Source organism: Sturnus vulgaris, chromosome 2 (genome assembly GCF_052056855.1).
Source record: "Sturnus vulgaris isolate bStuVul1 chromosome 2, bStuVul1.hap1, whole genome shotgun sequence".
NCBI lineage: Eukaryota > Metazoa > Chordata > Aves > Passeriformes > Sturnidae > Sturnus > Sturnus vulgaris.
In genome coordinates, this window is record NC_142244.1 from 93789463 (window position 1) to 93805737 (window position 16275).

Below are 16275 nucleotides of genomic sequence, written 5' to 3' on the forward strand. Positions count from 1 at the left end.
AGCTTCCCACAGAAACATACTATTTTCTGACTATACACACACCTCTAAATAGTGAAAGGAAGATGTAAGTAAGACATGATTGCACAGCATTACAAGATTTATATTAAGGATCTTGGTCTAAAGGAAATTAGGCAAAAATTAGGAATATTATTTGTTAGAATGTGTTCAAGATATTAAATTTGTTTTTCTCCTATGTAGTCAATGCTTTGCCTATACTTTGGATTAGCTCCAATCCATTAATGAATGGCCAACAGGTGCTTGAAACTCATAAAAACATAAATATGATAAAATATTTGGTGAAAGTGGTGTCTTTCTTGGCTACACTATGGACTTGACTGCAGTGTGAGTGCTACCAAGTGATAATCGAATTCTATGTGAAAGTAAGACCGAAATTTGATGAGACCTTGTTTTATTTTGCTTTACAAGATGGCACTCCATGTGGTAAAAATACTGCTATTTTTTTCCTGATTTTTCTTTACTGTTATTAACAGCAATTGACATCAATTTTTTTTCTAATTCAGTTGAATAGAATTAATTGTTATATTTTGGTAATTTACTAGTAAGCACTCCTAAAAGTACCAAATCTTGGCCTCACAAAATGCCCAGAACTGATAAGTCAGGAAACGTGAAATCTTTACATTTCAAAAGTTACTAAAAAAAAAAGTTTATTAAAAAAACCCTTATAATTTTAATTCCAAACACCATAGATGACAAAAGACTCAGTGAGCATAATACAAATGAAGGTGTAAGAAAAATCAAATCACCAGAGAGGCATTTTTCTCTTCATATTTTTTTTCTAAGAGTAAATGTCAACATCAAATAAAGGAATTCTGAAAAGCCTTGAAAATTAACAAAGGTAGCTTAGTTTATGTTGATGTAGATTTCCAAATTAATTTAAAAAGAAACAAAAAAGTCCCTTTTCTTTTAAGACCATAATAGGTCCCTGTGCTTAAAAAAAAATAAAGTTTTAATTAATTACTGAAAAATCTACTCCAGCTTATCTTAGCCAGTTAGGGTTAACTTATTTCAGAGAAAAAAGAAAAAAACAAAATGTAGCTTTACTAAACACAAAGATTATATAATTATCAGTCACATTAACACATACTGTATGAAACATATTTTGAGACTGAGTAAGTGGTGGCAAGTCCTAAATTTAGTACATTACAGATGTGATCAGAGGCTTCTTGATTTTTTGAGTACAGTTATAAATATTTTCTTCTGCATAAATAGGTATACTTTTCAGGAGAGGAATACACAAGCAATGTTCTAGAATATAAAAGGAGGGCTGATGTAAAGCTTTCAAATCTATTTTAGATACTGTCATACACCTGGAAATGCAAGAAAAAACAAGGCATAACATTTTTCTCCAGTAGGTACTGGTGACAGAGAGTAATTATTGTCATGAGTAATACCTAATATTGATAAAGGTTTGTATTTTTTAACTGTAACAGTTGCTGGAACCCTATATGAGTGCATTTGCAGCAAAAATAATACAAACACTTGTTCCTGCAAGAATCGTCAGTTGAAAGTAACACAAATCCTAGGCTGCTTACTGCTCATATTTAACTCACATGCTGCTCCAGTTTAGTTGCAACATTCTGTGTACACACACACCACACTATAGGATCACGTATACATTGACCTCACCAGAGCATATTTGATGTGGGTTATTTCTTGAGTGCCTTCTGCCATGAGGGGTTTGGAAGAATCTTTGTAGGATCCTAAAAGGACTTTCATGTCCTTCCCTGAAAAGGCGGCGTTGAGACATGGGTGAATCTTCACCAAACTATTCAGCAAAGGAAATCAAAGATCTCCTCTTTAGAGAAATTCTCTTCTAACACACTGAAAATACTCTGATTTTGTTTTAAATGTCAGCAGACTGTGAAATTTCTTTGTTAAATTCAGATGATACCAATATTGATGAAAAAGGGCATAGTTTAAAGTCCTGAAGAGGGTGCAGTGCAGTTATTTGTATTGTATATGATTTTCTTCAGGAACCAATACCTAGTTCCACTAGAAAGGAAAAAGAAAGATTAGTTGCACTTAATGGAGTGAAAATATCAAGATGCTTTTTGCATGAAGCTGAATCACCCTCTCAGTTCCTAGCATGCTGGATCCAGCAAACAGGACATCTTGCCACAGCTCCAGTCTCCTCTTACTGTGATCAGTATGAGTAAAAAAGTCACAGCCCCTCACACAAGCAGGTCAGACTAGCAAGTGGCATTTTAAGACAATATAAAAAGGTGCAAAACTGTCTAGTTTTTAGTGTTTTATCCAAAATAAATATATCCAAACTAACAGCCCTGTGCTGTTAGATGAAGGAAAGTCCCCACAAAACATCCAGGTTGTCAATGCACTCCAGTTGCACAGGGAGATCCAGCACCAGTGCTCATCCCAATAGCTGGTACAATCAATCACCTCCTTCTTCACATCCTTCTCCTAACGTGAGGGATGTTCAGCTGTTGCAAAGAAACTTGTGAGGCTTCTCCTGAAGAAAGAGAAGTTGAACGTCTCTCTTTTAACTTTACAGTCTTCCTTGTAAGTTCACAGCTCGGCACTCCAAGGACAGAAATCTCACACTGACGCTTGGTGCACTTCCTACTTTGTCTCAAGCACCTGGCATCCTGCAGGGACAAGTACTATGCTCACGCCAGCAAATTAAACTAAAATATCATTGTTAATACAATGCTGTCAATTAGAAACTCCTCTTCAGTTCATTTGCCCAAAGTTAGCCTCCCATCACCAACACAACTCCTCTTCCTCCCTCTGTATTTGCAAAGGGCTGAGCCCTTCAAAGGCAGAGCCGTTTCCAGAATGTGAGCAGAGTTCTTACGAGAAAAACCTGGATCTTCCTGGGAGTTAACAAACAGCTAATAGGAAGGAAGGGAGGGGAAATGAATCCCAGGCTTTCTTAAAACATATCAGGAAACCCTACACTGTCTGCTCCCCCTGTCTTTTTCAGTGCAGGAGAGAGGAAACTGATAATGCTGCTTTACTTGGCAGTCAAGATTTTCCTCTCAGTTCTGTTTAACTATGTCCTGTATGGCCACAGATCTGCCACAAGGCAAAAACATACCATTATGCACATCACCCTGAAGAAGTGTTTTCAAATATGATGTATCATCTATTACTCTGAAAGCAAATTCGAAGAGACAACCTTTAATTAAGTCACATTGAAGTAAATATTAAATACCATATTACAAAATATTAGTTTGCATACACCGTGTTAACATAGGATAATTGTTCTAGTCCTAGCTGGAAGAGGTTCAACTTTTGACATGGAATCATGGACAAATGTGACAATCTTGAAATGTGACAACCAAGAAAAAGATTTTTTTAAAAATTGAGAACAGATGAGTTTCATGCAAATATCACTTGTTTTGCAAATTCATGATATCAAGCAGATGGACCACTGCATATTGCAGCTGTGCTACATGTCGTGGATCAAAGGTTTTTCAAGCTTATTTGAGTACCCAGAAATTCACAGGAAGGAAGGACAGGAGCAGCACTAGGCACGTTACAGACTGCCCTGTACTATATACTCAGGGTTCAAACAAAAGAGGAACTGAGGTAAGACACAGCATTAGGCAAAATTCTGCATTTTCTTGTGCTGCTTGTCACTGGGGGCAGTGTTTCTGGCCAGTAAGGGGCAACAACAACATCCTCAGAGACAACACTGCAACATGTTCCTTGCTGAGTTTCCTAGTGGAGGCAGCAAATGTGGCCAGGAGATGCCTGTGGCCATTTGCCAGCCAGCAGGGCTTCCCTCCTGCCTGGCAGGATAACTGCTTGTTTGGGGCTTTTGGGGCATGTCAGCCTTATGACCTAAGGACCTGTTCAGATAAATCAAGTGGGATTAGGATGAAACTACACATCTTCTTTCAGCAGCCAAGCCTCACTAGAAAATGAGGCAGATAGGATAAGAGGAAATGGCCTCAGGCTGCACCAGGGAGGTTTAGATTGAAAAGTAGAAAATATTTCTTCACAAAAACATTTGACAGGCTGCACAGGGAAGTGGTTTAGTCACCATCTCCGAGGTATTTAAAAAGACATATATGTGGGACTTAGGGACATGGTTTAGTTGTGGACCTGCCAGTGTTGGGTTAACAGTTGGACTTGATGATCTTAAAGGTCTTTTCCAACCTGAACTATTCTCTGATTCTATGAAAAGTGACTCTTTGTCCCAGTGGTGTTTTGAAAATGTGATGACACCAGTGGTACATGGTGAAAACCTCAACAATTCGTGTAGATTATTACAAGGAAAAAGGATGTTCTCCTGTCTTTCTTCACATATCAAATGCATACAGAAGATTGATGTCTTAAACTGTAAAGTTGGTAAGTACACACAATCCTCCTGAAATCTAGCCATTAGCTACATCCCTGTCCACAAACAAGCTTTTAATCTTCTTTCAAGCACTCAAATTTGTGCCTAGAAGCAAAGAAATTAATCACAACAATGGCTATGGTAGTGCGCAATCAGAAGGAAACAGATGGTGTAATGCACTGTTTTCCAAACAGCAGCAGCTTCTATCTCCAGGAAAATTAACTGAATATTTTCCCTTGCTGCTGGCATTACTATAACAAAAGCTCCTATTTGAAGGACATCTCTGCTCTGTACAGCACCAGCAAATTACACCAGAGTTTACAGGCAGCAATATTCTTTGAGTATTAGTTGGCAGAACCAACTAGACTGCACCTACATCTCACATCACATAAACAGCAACATTGAGTGGGTAACACCCCTCCAATTATCTTTAAATGACTGCAGACAGCCTGATGGAATCAACACAATTATGGCAATGAAATAGGGCTTATTTGTCTCATGTTTCATTTCCAGGTCTGTTTCTGACCATGAGCAGAGTGTTGCACATTGATGGGAGAAGTGGCCACGCTGACTTACAGCTGTACACTCTGATTGCTCCTTTCCCAGGGACTCTCAAAATACTTTAGAACAGTAACTTCAAGTTTTATAGGGAATCATTAAATTAATATGCCATCACTTTCTTTACCACTAAATGTTCCTACTGCTCCTTTTGATCTTTTTGTTTGTACAGGGGCCTTATCTTTACAGGACATCTTGAATGCCCTACTGTGATTTTTCCTCCAAATCCTAACAATTATTTACAGGCCCTTCCTTACATCCTCACATTTGATGTGATGCTGAAAGAGTCACATTAAGGAGCATGCATCCCTCCTAACTGTACAGACCAGGAGGTTCTGGCAGCAGAATCATCACTGTTCCAGAGGTTTTTCTAAATTTATTCAATTTCTCCACACTTCTTCATATCTCCTGATAAGCCACTGGCACTGGTGTTGCTTTTTCTCCTATTGTAGACCTCGTTTTTCAGGGGAAAGAGTACATCTCACACACAAGCAACATGGCACTCTCATGCACTTGAAGATCTCACCAGGCACACAGGGGACAAGAGTCCACCTGTGCAATCTGTATCTTCCACTCACCCACTTGTTTCCCCTGCAGCTGTGGCAGGTAGGAGAAATTCCAGTATCAGAAGTGCCTTCACATCCCCAGTAACAACCCAGAGGGCTGATCTCACATGAATATAAAAGACTGAAAATTACATGGGACACTGCATCTACCATACACATATGCAGAGCTCAGAAATAACTGTTTCTTGGATCAGTTTCTAAAAGCAAATATAAGGGCACATACAAGCTAAATCTTGCCATGAGGATCTTCCAGCATCAGCTCACTTGCAATAACAGTGGAAATGAAATGAGGGAGAAGAAAAATGAAAATGTTGTTTAGATTTTTCTCTTTAAATCATGTGTTATCAATTATGTCCTGCATTATTTAATTTTTTGAGAACAGTCATACAGACAGAAAGATAAATTAGACTCATGCTACATTATTGTACAAACTGTTTTGCACACATTAAAATGTAATATACAAGTTATTTCTAATCTGAAATGTAAATTGTTTTACAGAGTTGAACACCCACTCAGAATTAAGCTACAAGAGTGAATTAGGTTAGTTGTCCAAGCTTAATCCTAACTGGATGTATCTGCTCAGAGACAACCCACGATTGTAATAAGCATCAGATGAATATAAGTAGATCAGGACTGAGATAAATGGACAGCTTGCATTCTATTTATACTTGCACATTATGCTACTGAGACACTTATGCTAGTGTTTCTTTACAGCAGAAAGATCTCTCAAAAAATATTAAACCAAAATAAATCCTAAACCTAATACAGAGTGTTTCATAATTTAAATGTCCAGTAACAAACAAACAAAAAATTGCAAAGTATAAGATTTTCTGGAAGTGTTAACACTTAACTGTCAAGATAAAAAAAAGCTCTTAAAGCCTAACATCTGTCCCTCTAATTTAGATAATCTTATACTGCATGTCAGAATCTCTTGACAGTTAGCAATAAATGAGACCGAAAAGAACAAGTTCCTTCACCATTAGCAATAGAAAATACTCTGAAAATCGGAGTGGATCAGAGAAATAACCAGAGGAGAATGTCTCTTTATGATCAGCCATGCAAAGTGAGGTTTAACATCCAACAGGACAGCACTTCCACTTTGTCCTTTAATTTGAGTCCTTTCACTTTAGAAGGCAAATAGCAATCGATTTCAAAACTTCAGAGATGTTCTGTACATGTCTGTACAGAAAGAGAAAGGAAAGAGTAAGGAAACTGCATAAACACTGACAAAGACCAGGAGGTCAGAACATGGGGAAAGCCTGATTAGCATCCAGTGCCAGTGCAAAGCAACAGGTAAATGCCATTGTGATATTGGAGCTAATTATGCAACTGCTACCACCAGCTCACTCATTTACTTAAATTCTACCAGGTAAAATTACCTGGAAGGTGACAATTACAGGTTGTGATTGAACAGATCTGTCAGAGGGATCTGTCTACTTTTTTGGTCAGAAGTGAAAGCATGTGAAGAGGGATCTGCTCACATAGGAAGCTCCAGGGAATAATTTCAGTCTCAAGCTTGATGTGGAACCCTACCTTCAGCCAGCCACAGTTCAGCACCCAACAGCTGCTGCTCCGTGAGCCCAGCACAAGGGAGGGAGGAAACCACAGGTGGGGGCCTGTAGAGAATGGATATTCACAGCAAGACAAGGAGAAAGAAAGTGATGGGAGACCTTTGGTGCCTGCACACTATGGAGTCACTGCAAGAGGAAGCTGCTGATGACAATCAGATAAAACAACTGGCAGCAGAAAGAAGTGGCTCAAAATGGTTTATCAAATACAGTTTTACTCACTGTGTCCTATAAAGCTACTATTGTTTCAGGCTTATCAGCCATGCCTTGTGCATACACCCTGAGGCACAGTGGTCGTTCCCATAATGTACAAGCTAATAATCAAACTCAGGGACTCAGGATAAGTAGCTGTCTTTATATATTGAAAAAGCTCTGTTCAAAAATCACCTGCATATAATATGTGCATATACATGTCTATGCAAACACATATTAATGTATAGAAATTAATAACACATACAGTCAACAACACTGACTGACCTTCCAGCTAATAGTTCTGTGCAGAATAAGCTGGGGAAGACAGAACCAAAATTTGACATTGGGAAAACTCTGGCTGGCATTTAGGAGTCTTTGATTATGTTCAAAATGGAATTCTAGTTCAAAAGTTTTATCTTCTAACAAGTACAGCAGGTACACTACTTTCCCATCAGGCTGAGTTCTGGCAGAAGCAGGCAGAGAAGGGATTTGAATGCATTTGCACTTTAGACAGACACTGCTGCTTTCTCCAACCGGATCTGCCGCATTTGAGATTAGCAAACAGCTCACTAATGAAACCTGCACTTCCTTAGTTTCTCTGAAGGAGACAGAGCACCTGGGAACACAGTTCCCGATTGTTCAAGAAGGGCCGACTGCTGAGGGCCAGGAAAATGCAAACCCCAGGATTTAGAGAAGGTCATTTCCTGCAGATGATACCTTTGACAACTATGAAATACGAAACACTGTATAGACCACTGCTGGATCAATGCATCCAGACAGCTCCCAGCAGGGGTGGGCCCAGGCTACAGCTTCAGGTGTTCTCAACAATCTAAAGTGTACAGAGGGAAATCACTGTGGAGCACCTACATAAACAGAGAATGTTGTCCTGCAGTGCTGCCACAGGCCAGGAGCATCCTTTCAGCCTTCAGTCTCTGCTACCCTAAACTTCCTTCCTATGAAAAATTTTCTCTGTTGCCAAGTGCTTTGGACCCAAGAGATCCAGTGTTCAGTTCTTACATCTTCTCTTATCAGACTTCAATTCTTCTACACTTTTCACAATTCTCTCTTAGTCTGTTCATGAATGGGCTATTAATAAAATGAGAGAGTTTTCAGTTGAGTGGCTGCTTTGAAATTCTTCTGCATGCACTGTTACAACAATTACAAATGTGTATGGCAGTAATCCACTCAGCACAGAAGAAGTAGTGCTATTAATACTTTACAAAGCTTGTATGAAGCTGTAAGTAATACCTTTCAGGGACCTTTCAAAAATGCTGCAAAAATCCCTATGCTGTAAGAACTTAATACAATTTTTCTCAGGTTACTGCGAGGATGCAGCACAGAAGGCTGTGTACTGCAATCTTCTGAAATGGTTATAGAGATAAATCACATAAGTGTTTGGAGAAGGAATGAGATTTTTCCTAATATTAATGAATATTCATTAACTGCTGATTTTGATGGTGCTCATGTCAGCCTCTAGCAAAATAGGATTTTTCCTGTGTACAGATAAGCATGCCTAATTGAACAGGGATGAAGGGATTTCTGGTGGGCTGTTCAACAGTTTCCTAGACAGTCAAAATTTTAGTTTGTTCAAAGTTGGTTTGCCTCATTCTGCTTATCAGCTACTCAGTTTTAATAGACATATTGTAATTACACAGTCATAATTAAAGACATGGAAACAAATATATCTAAACATAGTGAGAGAGAGACCAAGGGTCTTTCTGCCATCTGGAACTGCAAAGGACTACAAGTCTGTGCTTCTGCTGAGTAGTGAAAAGTTCTTTGAGAACTAAAAATCAACAGTTTCCTTCTGAACATCTAAAATAAATGCTATATAATATGCAGTTACCATCACTGTAACCTTTTAAAAGGCTGAGAAAATCATTCCATCTATAGCATCTTACCAACAAGCACCAACACTGAGTACAGTCACAATCACACAGGCACTCTGACCTGACTCCATTCTGCTGCCAAAAGGAGGATTTCTGCTCCCAGTGACTTCTTGCTTCCTTTGTGTGGGCATTTGCATTTGTGCAGCCTAACAGTGAAAGTATTCATGGATATGTTCCAGGTAGGACAAGCAGAGGCATGTGATGTGGCTCCTGGTTGAAATAGTCAAATATGATGATACACAAAGGGGCATGTAGAAAGCTGCTGAAATTGTATGTATTTATTGATTTCCAGGTTGGGTGTATTATTTAATGAATATCTCAGAAAATAGTACTGCAAAACGTGATTGTGTTTGGATTCTTCAGCTGAGATGTTCACATGATTTAATAAGATAGCACTATTGCATAAATAAAATAAAATATCACTAATAGCATAAATAATGACTATTTATGGCTGTACACTTAGAACCCAAATAAAGGCACAATGGGTAAATACATCATTGGAGTTACAATTGCCAAACAAATTATTACATCAAAATGTGTTGAAAGACACAAAAGATTTTGTGAACTAAATATACGAAGTAGAAATAGGCAGTGATGAAATCATGGCTCCTCTTGACATAGTCATACAGCACAGAAACACTAGGGGAGGTAACATTGTTAGTATGTAAGCTACTGAGAAAGAAAATGTCAAGACATTACCAAAAAATCATAGGTTTTACCTCAGCCTGTATATTCTCTGATGTGACTAAACCCTGCAAAGGGTACACAACGTGGGTCCCCACAGGTGTAGAGCCATAAAACCAAAGGTTAATCCCAGCTAACAGTCCCTTTCTCCCTCCCAAATTTTGATCTCTTTTGTTACATTTGGATTCACAGATTAATTTTTTTCCAGACATTCTAAATGCTGTCAGGAAAGACAGCACTGTGATAGCAGTTTTTATGTGTTCCTTTTTAATACAGAAGAAATGTTACACAGGCATGCTCTGCTGTCCATTAAGGACGTGTTTCTGAAAAGTCTGATCACTAAAAACATTATCCCATTGATTCACTCCTCATCACCAAACTGACTTCATCAATCTCAGCTTGTTTGAGGAAGATCATGATGACACTAAAGATGGAACTATTGAGAAAGAGGGGCACACTCCCACTAAGACTGATACTGAGGACTTGGTCTCAGGGATGCAGCAGTTGGGGTCTTTAGGGAGGGTGATCTGCTCCAGGGAGCTGGCATCTCTTCCAGGTGGCAAGTACTCCATCCACCATGTCATATATACTGTCCCTGTGCATTTAAACTGTATGTATTTTACCTTCTGCACACATTCCAGCCTCCCCACTGAAAAAGTGATTTGCTTCCCAAACAACATCCAGCATTTCACCTGGATGGCTGACAAGAGTAAGCCAAGCAGGATGTTCAAGAATCAGCAGTGGAATGCCAAACCCAAGGACAGGATCATCTAGGGAACTGGTTCTCTCCTTGTGCAGTCCAACACAAATCAGGGACTTGGTCATAGGAGTAATCTTTGCTCACATTTTGATGTGTAGGCCACCAGCACCAGGCAGCTCTATTAGTTATATACAGGTCTGCATGGGATATTTTTTATTTTGTATCCTTAAATGCAAGAAGAGCATCCAGAATGCATTATGTAAACTGACCTTCTCCCACAGAAGAATGTATGAGACTCCAAGATATATCCGAGGAGTGAGAAGCAGGTAAGAAAACAAAATAAAAAAAGCACAGATACTGCAGTATATGTCAAATATATACAACACTCAAATATTTCAGAACACCCCAGCTGCTCTCAAATCAAAATAAATCCAAATCAAAACCAAAGTAGTATCAGAGAAAAGGCTGTTACTGAGTGCAAAAATTTTGCAGAATACAGGTTTAACTTTAGTTTACAAGGCTCTTTATTACACCACAAATTATACTCTGCTCTGCTTTGCAGCTACATGCCTGGACTTTGCTGCTGTTCTAGATACTAGTAATATCTTGCCACATTTCTCTGTGTACAATCATTTAATCCTCTTTAAACATTTAAAACAATCTGTGACAACTACGACAATACAGACTATATGAATATGGCAAAACAAAAAACCCCACAGCAAATAACTAAAAGGAACAACTGGCTGCTACGAAAATCAACACAAACAAATTAAGTTGCAAGACCTAGAATCCTTCATAAAGTCACTGTGCCTTGATCTATTAAAAATCCATTTAGAGCAAGCTGCAAAATTTTCTGATCTGCCACAATGGCACTGGAGCACCTGTACACCTTGCTGCAAAGGTTTTAACCTGCAGGAAAACTTCTAACACTGCAGAATACCACCAAAATCCACAAGGCAGCCAGGCAACAGGTCTGATGTGCCCTGTCTATGTACCCATGGGCACAGGAGACTCCTGAACACCTCCATCCTGGATCATCTCCACTGTTGGAGGCATTCAAGACTCAACCAAGCATGTCTCTAATAAGTACATGGGCTTTGAGCAGGTGGATGGTATTGAGGATACCCACAGAAGCCTTTTCCAATATAAATGATTCTATAATCATCTGGTCCATTTAGCTCCCTTGCTGTTATCCACTTGTGTTCACTGCTTTGATTCCCACAGAGGAAAAGGGAACCATTTTCCGTGCCTAATTTATGTTGGTTGTTTCAATTTCCCAGTGAATTAATAATTTAGCAGAATTTTATCTTCCTCATTTTAGAGTTATGTGAAGAGGCCAAGTGGTAAAGTAAAACATTAAATTATTTACAATTTGTACACACATGCAGACAGATAAATGGTGCATCATATATTTAACAGCTGTTAGAAAGTACAAAAACAGTAAGCATGACAGCCGAAGTCCTTTGTCTAAGGAGAGAAAAATAATCTTTAAGTTTGTGTTAATTTTTAAGGTATAAAAAAGAGTTAAAGCAACTGTATTTAAGGTAGATTTAAGGTATTTAAGGTAGAAGTTTGTACAAACTTCAGAGCTACCAGATTAAGCAGTTTCTATCTGCAAATGAAGGAATGAGTCTCCATTGCCCTGCTAGCAAAATCCTTCACAAAAGGCAATCAAAACCCTGTTCCGTGTTTTAGAAAGATGGAATTGAATAAATCACAAGTGTGCAGACCTGTCAAATGTTGGCAGGTGATTAGGTTATCACCTAATAATAAGGGAGAATAAATTACAAATTCATTTGCAGTGGGTGGACAGTGCTATAAAACAACAAACAGATCCTAAATCCTCAAGTCTCCAATTACCAACCCTATTCAGTTTGCTTGAATAAAAGATTACATCTTCTTATTTTGGTGCTCAAGAAATAAAGAATTAATATTAAACTGCTGAATTTTTATACAACTCCAAATAACCTTTACACATGATGAAGACAAAGACAGCAAACAGAATTCCTCATAATTCAACCCTTCTAAATGTATTTGCAGCCTTATACATGCAGCTGAACAACTTCCTTCAAATAAAACTTAACCACAAATAGGTTTGAAAAATGGAAATAGTCTTGTAGTACCATACTCTGAATCTTTTCTACAAAGGAATTGCAAAACAGAACAAAATAGCACTACACATTCCTCCCCCCTGTAACTTCACATTCTTCCTAAAAACTGATCTAAAATATATTTCTTTCTTAATGTGCATATATTTTACACAAAGACCTTCTGTTAAAATTCATCTGGCTATCTGAACCCCCGAGTGCACACAGAGAGACATAGTCATTAAAGGATTGGCAGAACAAGATCTCCTTTCTTTTCTGAAGGGGGCCCTACCAACCAAGGACCTCCAAAAGTAGTCTATTGTTAGGTGCTGGGTGATGCAATCATCTATGGCAGTGAAGATCTAGGATCTATTTCCTCCATGTCCTAACAAGCAGACACATCTCTTATCCACACTGTAATTAGCATTCTTCCATCCTCTGCTTCTGACAGACTGTTCTGGCATGGCACTGGCTTTAAGTTGAGCAGGAACCCCTTTGAGCACCAACAAACCACAGCCAGAAGGACATTTTCTATCCATAGAGTGTTCAGCACATTAGCTCTGGTGTAACGACAGCAAGTGAAGGAGTTAAAGCACCTACAGCCTTGGGGCTTGCCATGGCTCCCCAAAAACGCTCAGTCTGGTCTGGATCCTTTCCCTGATGCAAGCCCCTGCCTCCTCTCACTGGTAGCAAAACCACCAGGCATGGGAAGTAGAAGGATTCCCTGCAGAGGACACAGGGCTGCTGGCACACCAGCCCACAGCCTGGGGAAGGCTGGTCAGTGAGGCTGCAGCAGAATGGGAAAGGAGGCTGGACAGAGTCCACTTCTGGTGAAAGGGGACACTACAAGGAGGCCTGTGGAAGGAAAGGAACTTGGTATTGGGGAGGGACAGCTGGGGATTGGAAAGGAGTGAGGGCAGAGGAGACACAGGCACTGGGAGGGGAGCTGTGGTGTGAGGTGGGTGCAGCAGATGGACCCCAGGAGGAGAGCTGAGGAGGGACCTGCAAGGGACATCAGCAGTGGGGGCAGAGGCCAGGATGAGAGTTAACCTCTCAGGACCCTGAGGAGAGGAGAAAGCATCTCTACCATGCAAAGGAAACTGCTTCTGGCTTTGCCACAATGCCCCTGTGCTTCCTGCTCAGTGCTGGGGACTGATCCTTCACTTGGAGTAGCTGCTTTGCTGCAGCATCTCAAAGAAAACAGGTGAGGAAGACCTGGCATCATCCTGCTCATATTGCATCAATACAGAAATGCTCCTCAGCATGCAGGCAGGGATAGAGGGGGAGGGACAGGAGTGTACATATGCAAACATTATAAGAAATTATGTAATTAATATGAAATAATAAGAAATAATGTAATTACAGTCTATTTTGACAAGTTTTGATGGTTTATGGGGTGCAGTTTTTAATAAAGTATAAAACACAATATCTTGGGTGAGAGACCTACTCTTTCATGATCTTATAGACCAGCACACAGCAAAAAACACACTCTCAAAGGAGCAAACACTGAGCAGTCATACAAACCTAGATGTACCTTGTTTCCTTTTCAGAATAAATCTCATGCCTCTATTCCACGATTTAAGGCACTTTTTCCAACTAAAATAAGAAATTTAAGAGCTTGAATATATTCTCAACAAAATGCAACACAAGAATTGATAGCAGACACGAAGTATAAAAATATGTATCTCTCATATTAACTTTGCAAGTATTATAAATTAATAATAAAAGTTAAAAAACAGTAAATGACCAAAATGTTCTCAGATAACATTTAAGATTAATAATTTAGGACTGAAAAATAAGTTTATTATTAATATAGATTTCTAAATGAAAAGACAAGCATCTTTTAAGTATCTTTCATATCAAGGCTAGAAAAGCAGCAAATAGTTGCCACAACATTGTTTTTTTCTAGGATAGAACAGAATAAATAGCACATCTTTACAATATTTGCAGCTCTCAAGACATGGCTTGGAAACAATCGAAAAAAAGTGTCTCATTAAAAAGAATACTTCTAGCTCTTCTTATCATTGCAGCTGATTGCTTATACATACTTGAAAGTTGTTACAAATATAATGTATGTTTTGTCTCTAGTTTAAGCAACTAGATTTTGGACTCAGCTAAGGCAAATCCGTAAATTGATAAACTGACCAAGAGGAAGAAGGAAAAAATGAAAGTCACAACAAAATGTCACTTTTTAGACTCAATGTGCACACTCAGCTTTCAGCCTTGTGCCTTCCCAGATCACCATCCCATTACATTTGTTTCCTGAGACATAGTGCAAGATGAAAATGCAAAGGAGAGAGCCTTAAATGCAAAACAGAGACTTAATCAGTCACTGGTTGCATTTCTATCCTATTTATTCACATAGTGAGTTAAAAATGTGGCACTTGAAGAAATTCTGATAATGGTTTATACATACTAGAATCTGAATTTCCCTGTAATTTCTAACTATACAATTTTGATCTTCAAAGTAAAATACTGCTTAACACATCATGTATTTGTTTCAAAGGTGTGAAAAAATTAAGAGTTTGGATAAGTGGTACCATAAAAATGTAAATATTTCTACCTTTCACAGCAATCAAATAAAATCTTGTGTGAAAACAAACTGTGTGCAGATACCACACCTTGGAATACAGCAGTCCTTAGTTACAGGCAGGGGAGAGAATGAACAAAAATGTCACATGTTTCTATTTCATGCAACACAGTAGACTAGGAGCTGGACATGAACCTACTGAAAAGAATTCCAAGGTAACTGGCGAGCTCAATATTCAATTAAATCTTGCCAGAAGCATGCATCGAGAAGTGAAAAGACTCAGTCAAGAAACTGGGCTTAATGGGCAGAAATCAAGCCCACAGTACGGCAACAAACAGATCAAGCAGCTTCTCTCTGCTTTGCCAGTCAGCAAACCAACAGCATAACTTCCAACACCCATTTCAGATCTGAAGTTCACCAAGACAGTCAGCTTCTAAAGAGATGATTGTACTTGATTCAGTTATCCAGGAAACACAAACTACAGGAGATGGCCACAGGAGTTTCACCATTTCTCCTCTTCATGAACTGCAGACTGCTAGTGAAGGAGCAGTCACACCCCATCCCTGCTCCTCCAGTGCCATGGCCATGTGTGCTCACTCTTTCCCTGGTATCAGCCCAAATGATCTTGGGATGATGCAGGGCAGGCCCCTCGAAAAAAAAAAAAGGCAAATTTCTGTTTAATCAACCAAAAGTTTAATGGTTCAAAGCACTGCAAGGTACCCATCTCCCACCTGATACAAGAGAAACCATGGGAAGCCATAGGCAAGGAAGAGAAAACAGTAGATGTGCTTGGAAAGTGGTTATAATCAATAAATAACAATTAAATAATCAAAAACTTTATTAAAAATGGTTGCTGTTGAGTTTTTTGCCTGTTTGGGTTTTATAAAATGGTCTCATTTACTAAGCAGCAGCAACATGGTTTATTAATAGCAATCAAACTGTTGCTTGGCATTAAAAACTTTTGTTTGTGGAAACTGCAGTTCTATTGACTGGACATCTAACAGTTGTCAGAACCTAATAAGCTCACTAAATGTTGACTCTACACCATACAAACCCACAACTCTGCATCAAGTATGGTGAAATGTGATATTTTACATCAGTTTTCAAACAAATTTTTTTTTTAAACTGCAGGGGGAAAGCTACAGAGACAGAAACTAAAACATTGGGAAAAAAATGC

General features: G+C 38.9%; 1 protein-coding gene across 10 annotated transcripts in view; it reads right to left on the bottom strand.

Annotated features, from left to right (window-relative positions):
• MCF2L (MCF.2 cell line derived transforming sequence like) overlaps positions 1-16275 on the bottom strand; it is a 152942-nt gene that overhangs the window by 92935 nt on the left and 43732 nt on the right. Inside the window, exon 1 of one of the 10 annotated variants that reach the window (XM_088160145.1) lies at positions 1648-1822. The exons of the other annotated variants lie outside the window; for them this stretch is intronic. Coding sequence (XP_088016271.1) covers positions 1648-1768 — 121 coding nt within the window. The 5' untranslated portion in view covers positions 1769-1822. Of the gene's footprint in view, positions 1-1647; positions 1823-16275 lie in introns of those variants that run through there. 10 annotated transcript variants of the gene reach the window in all.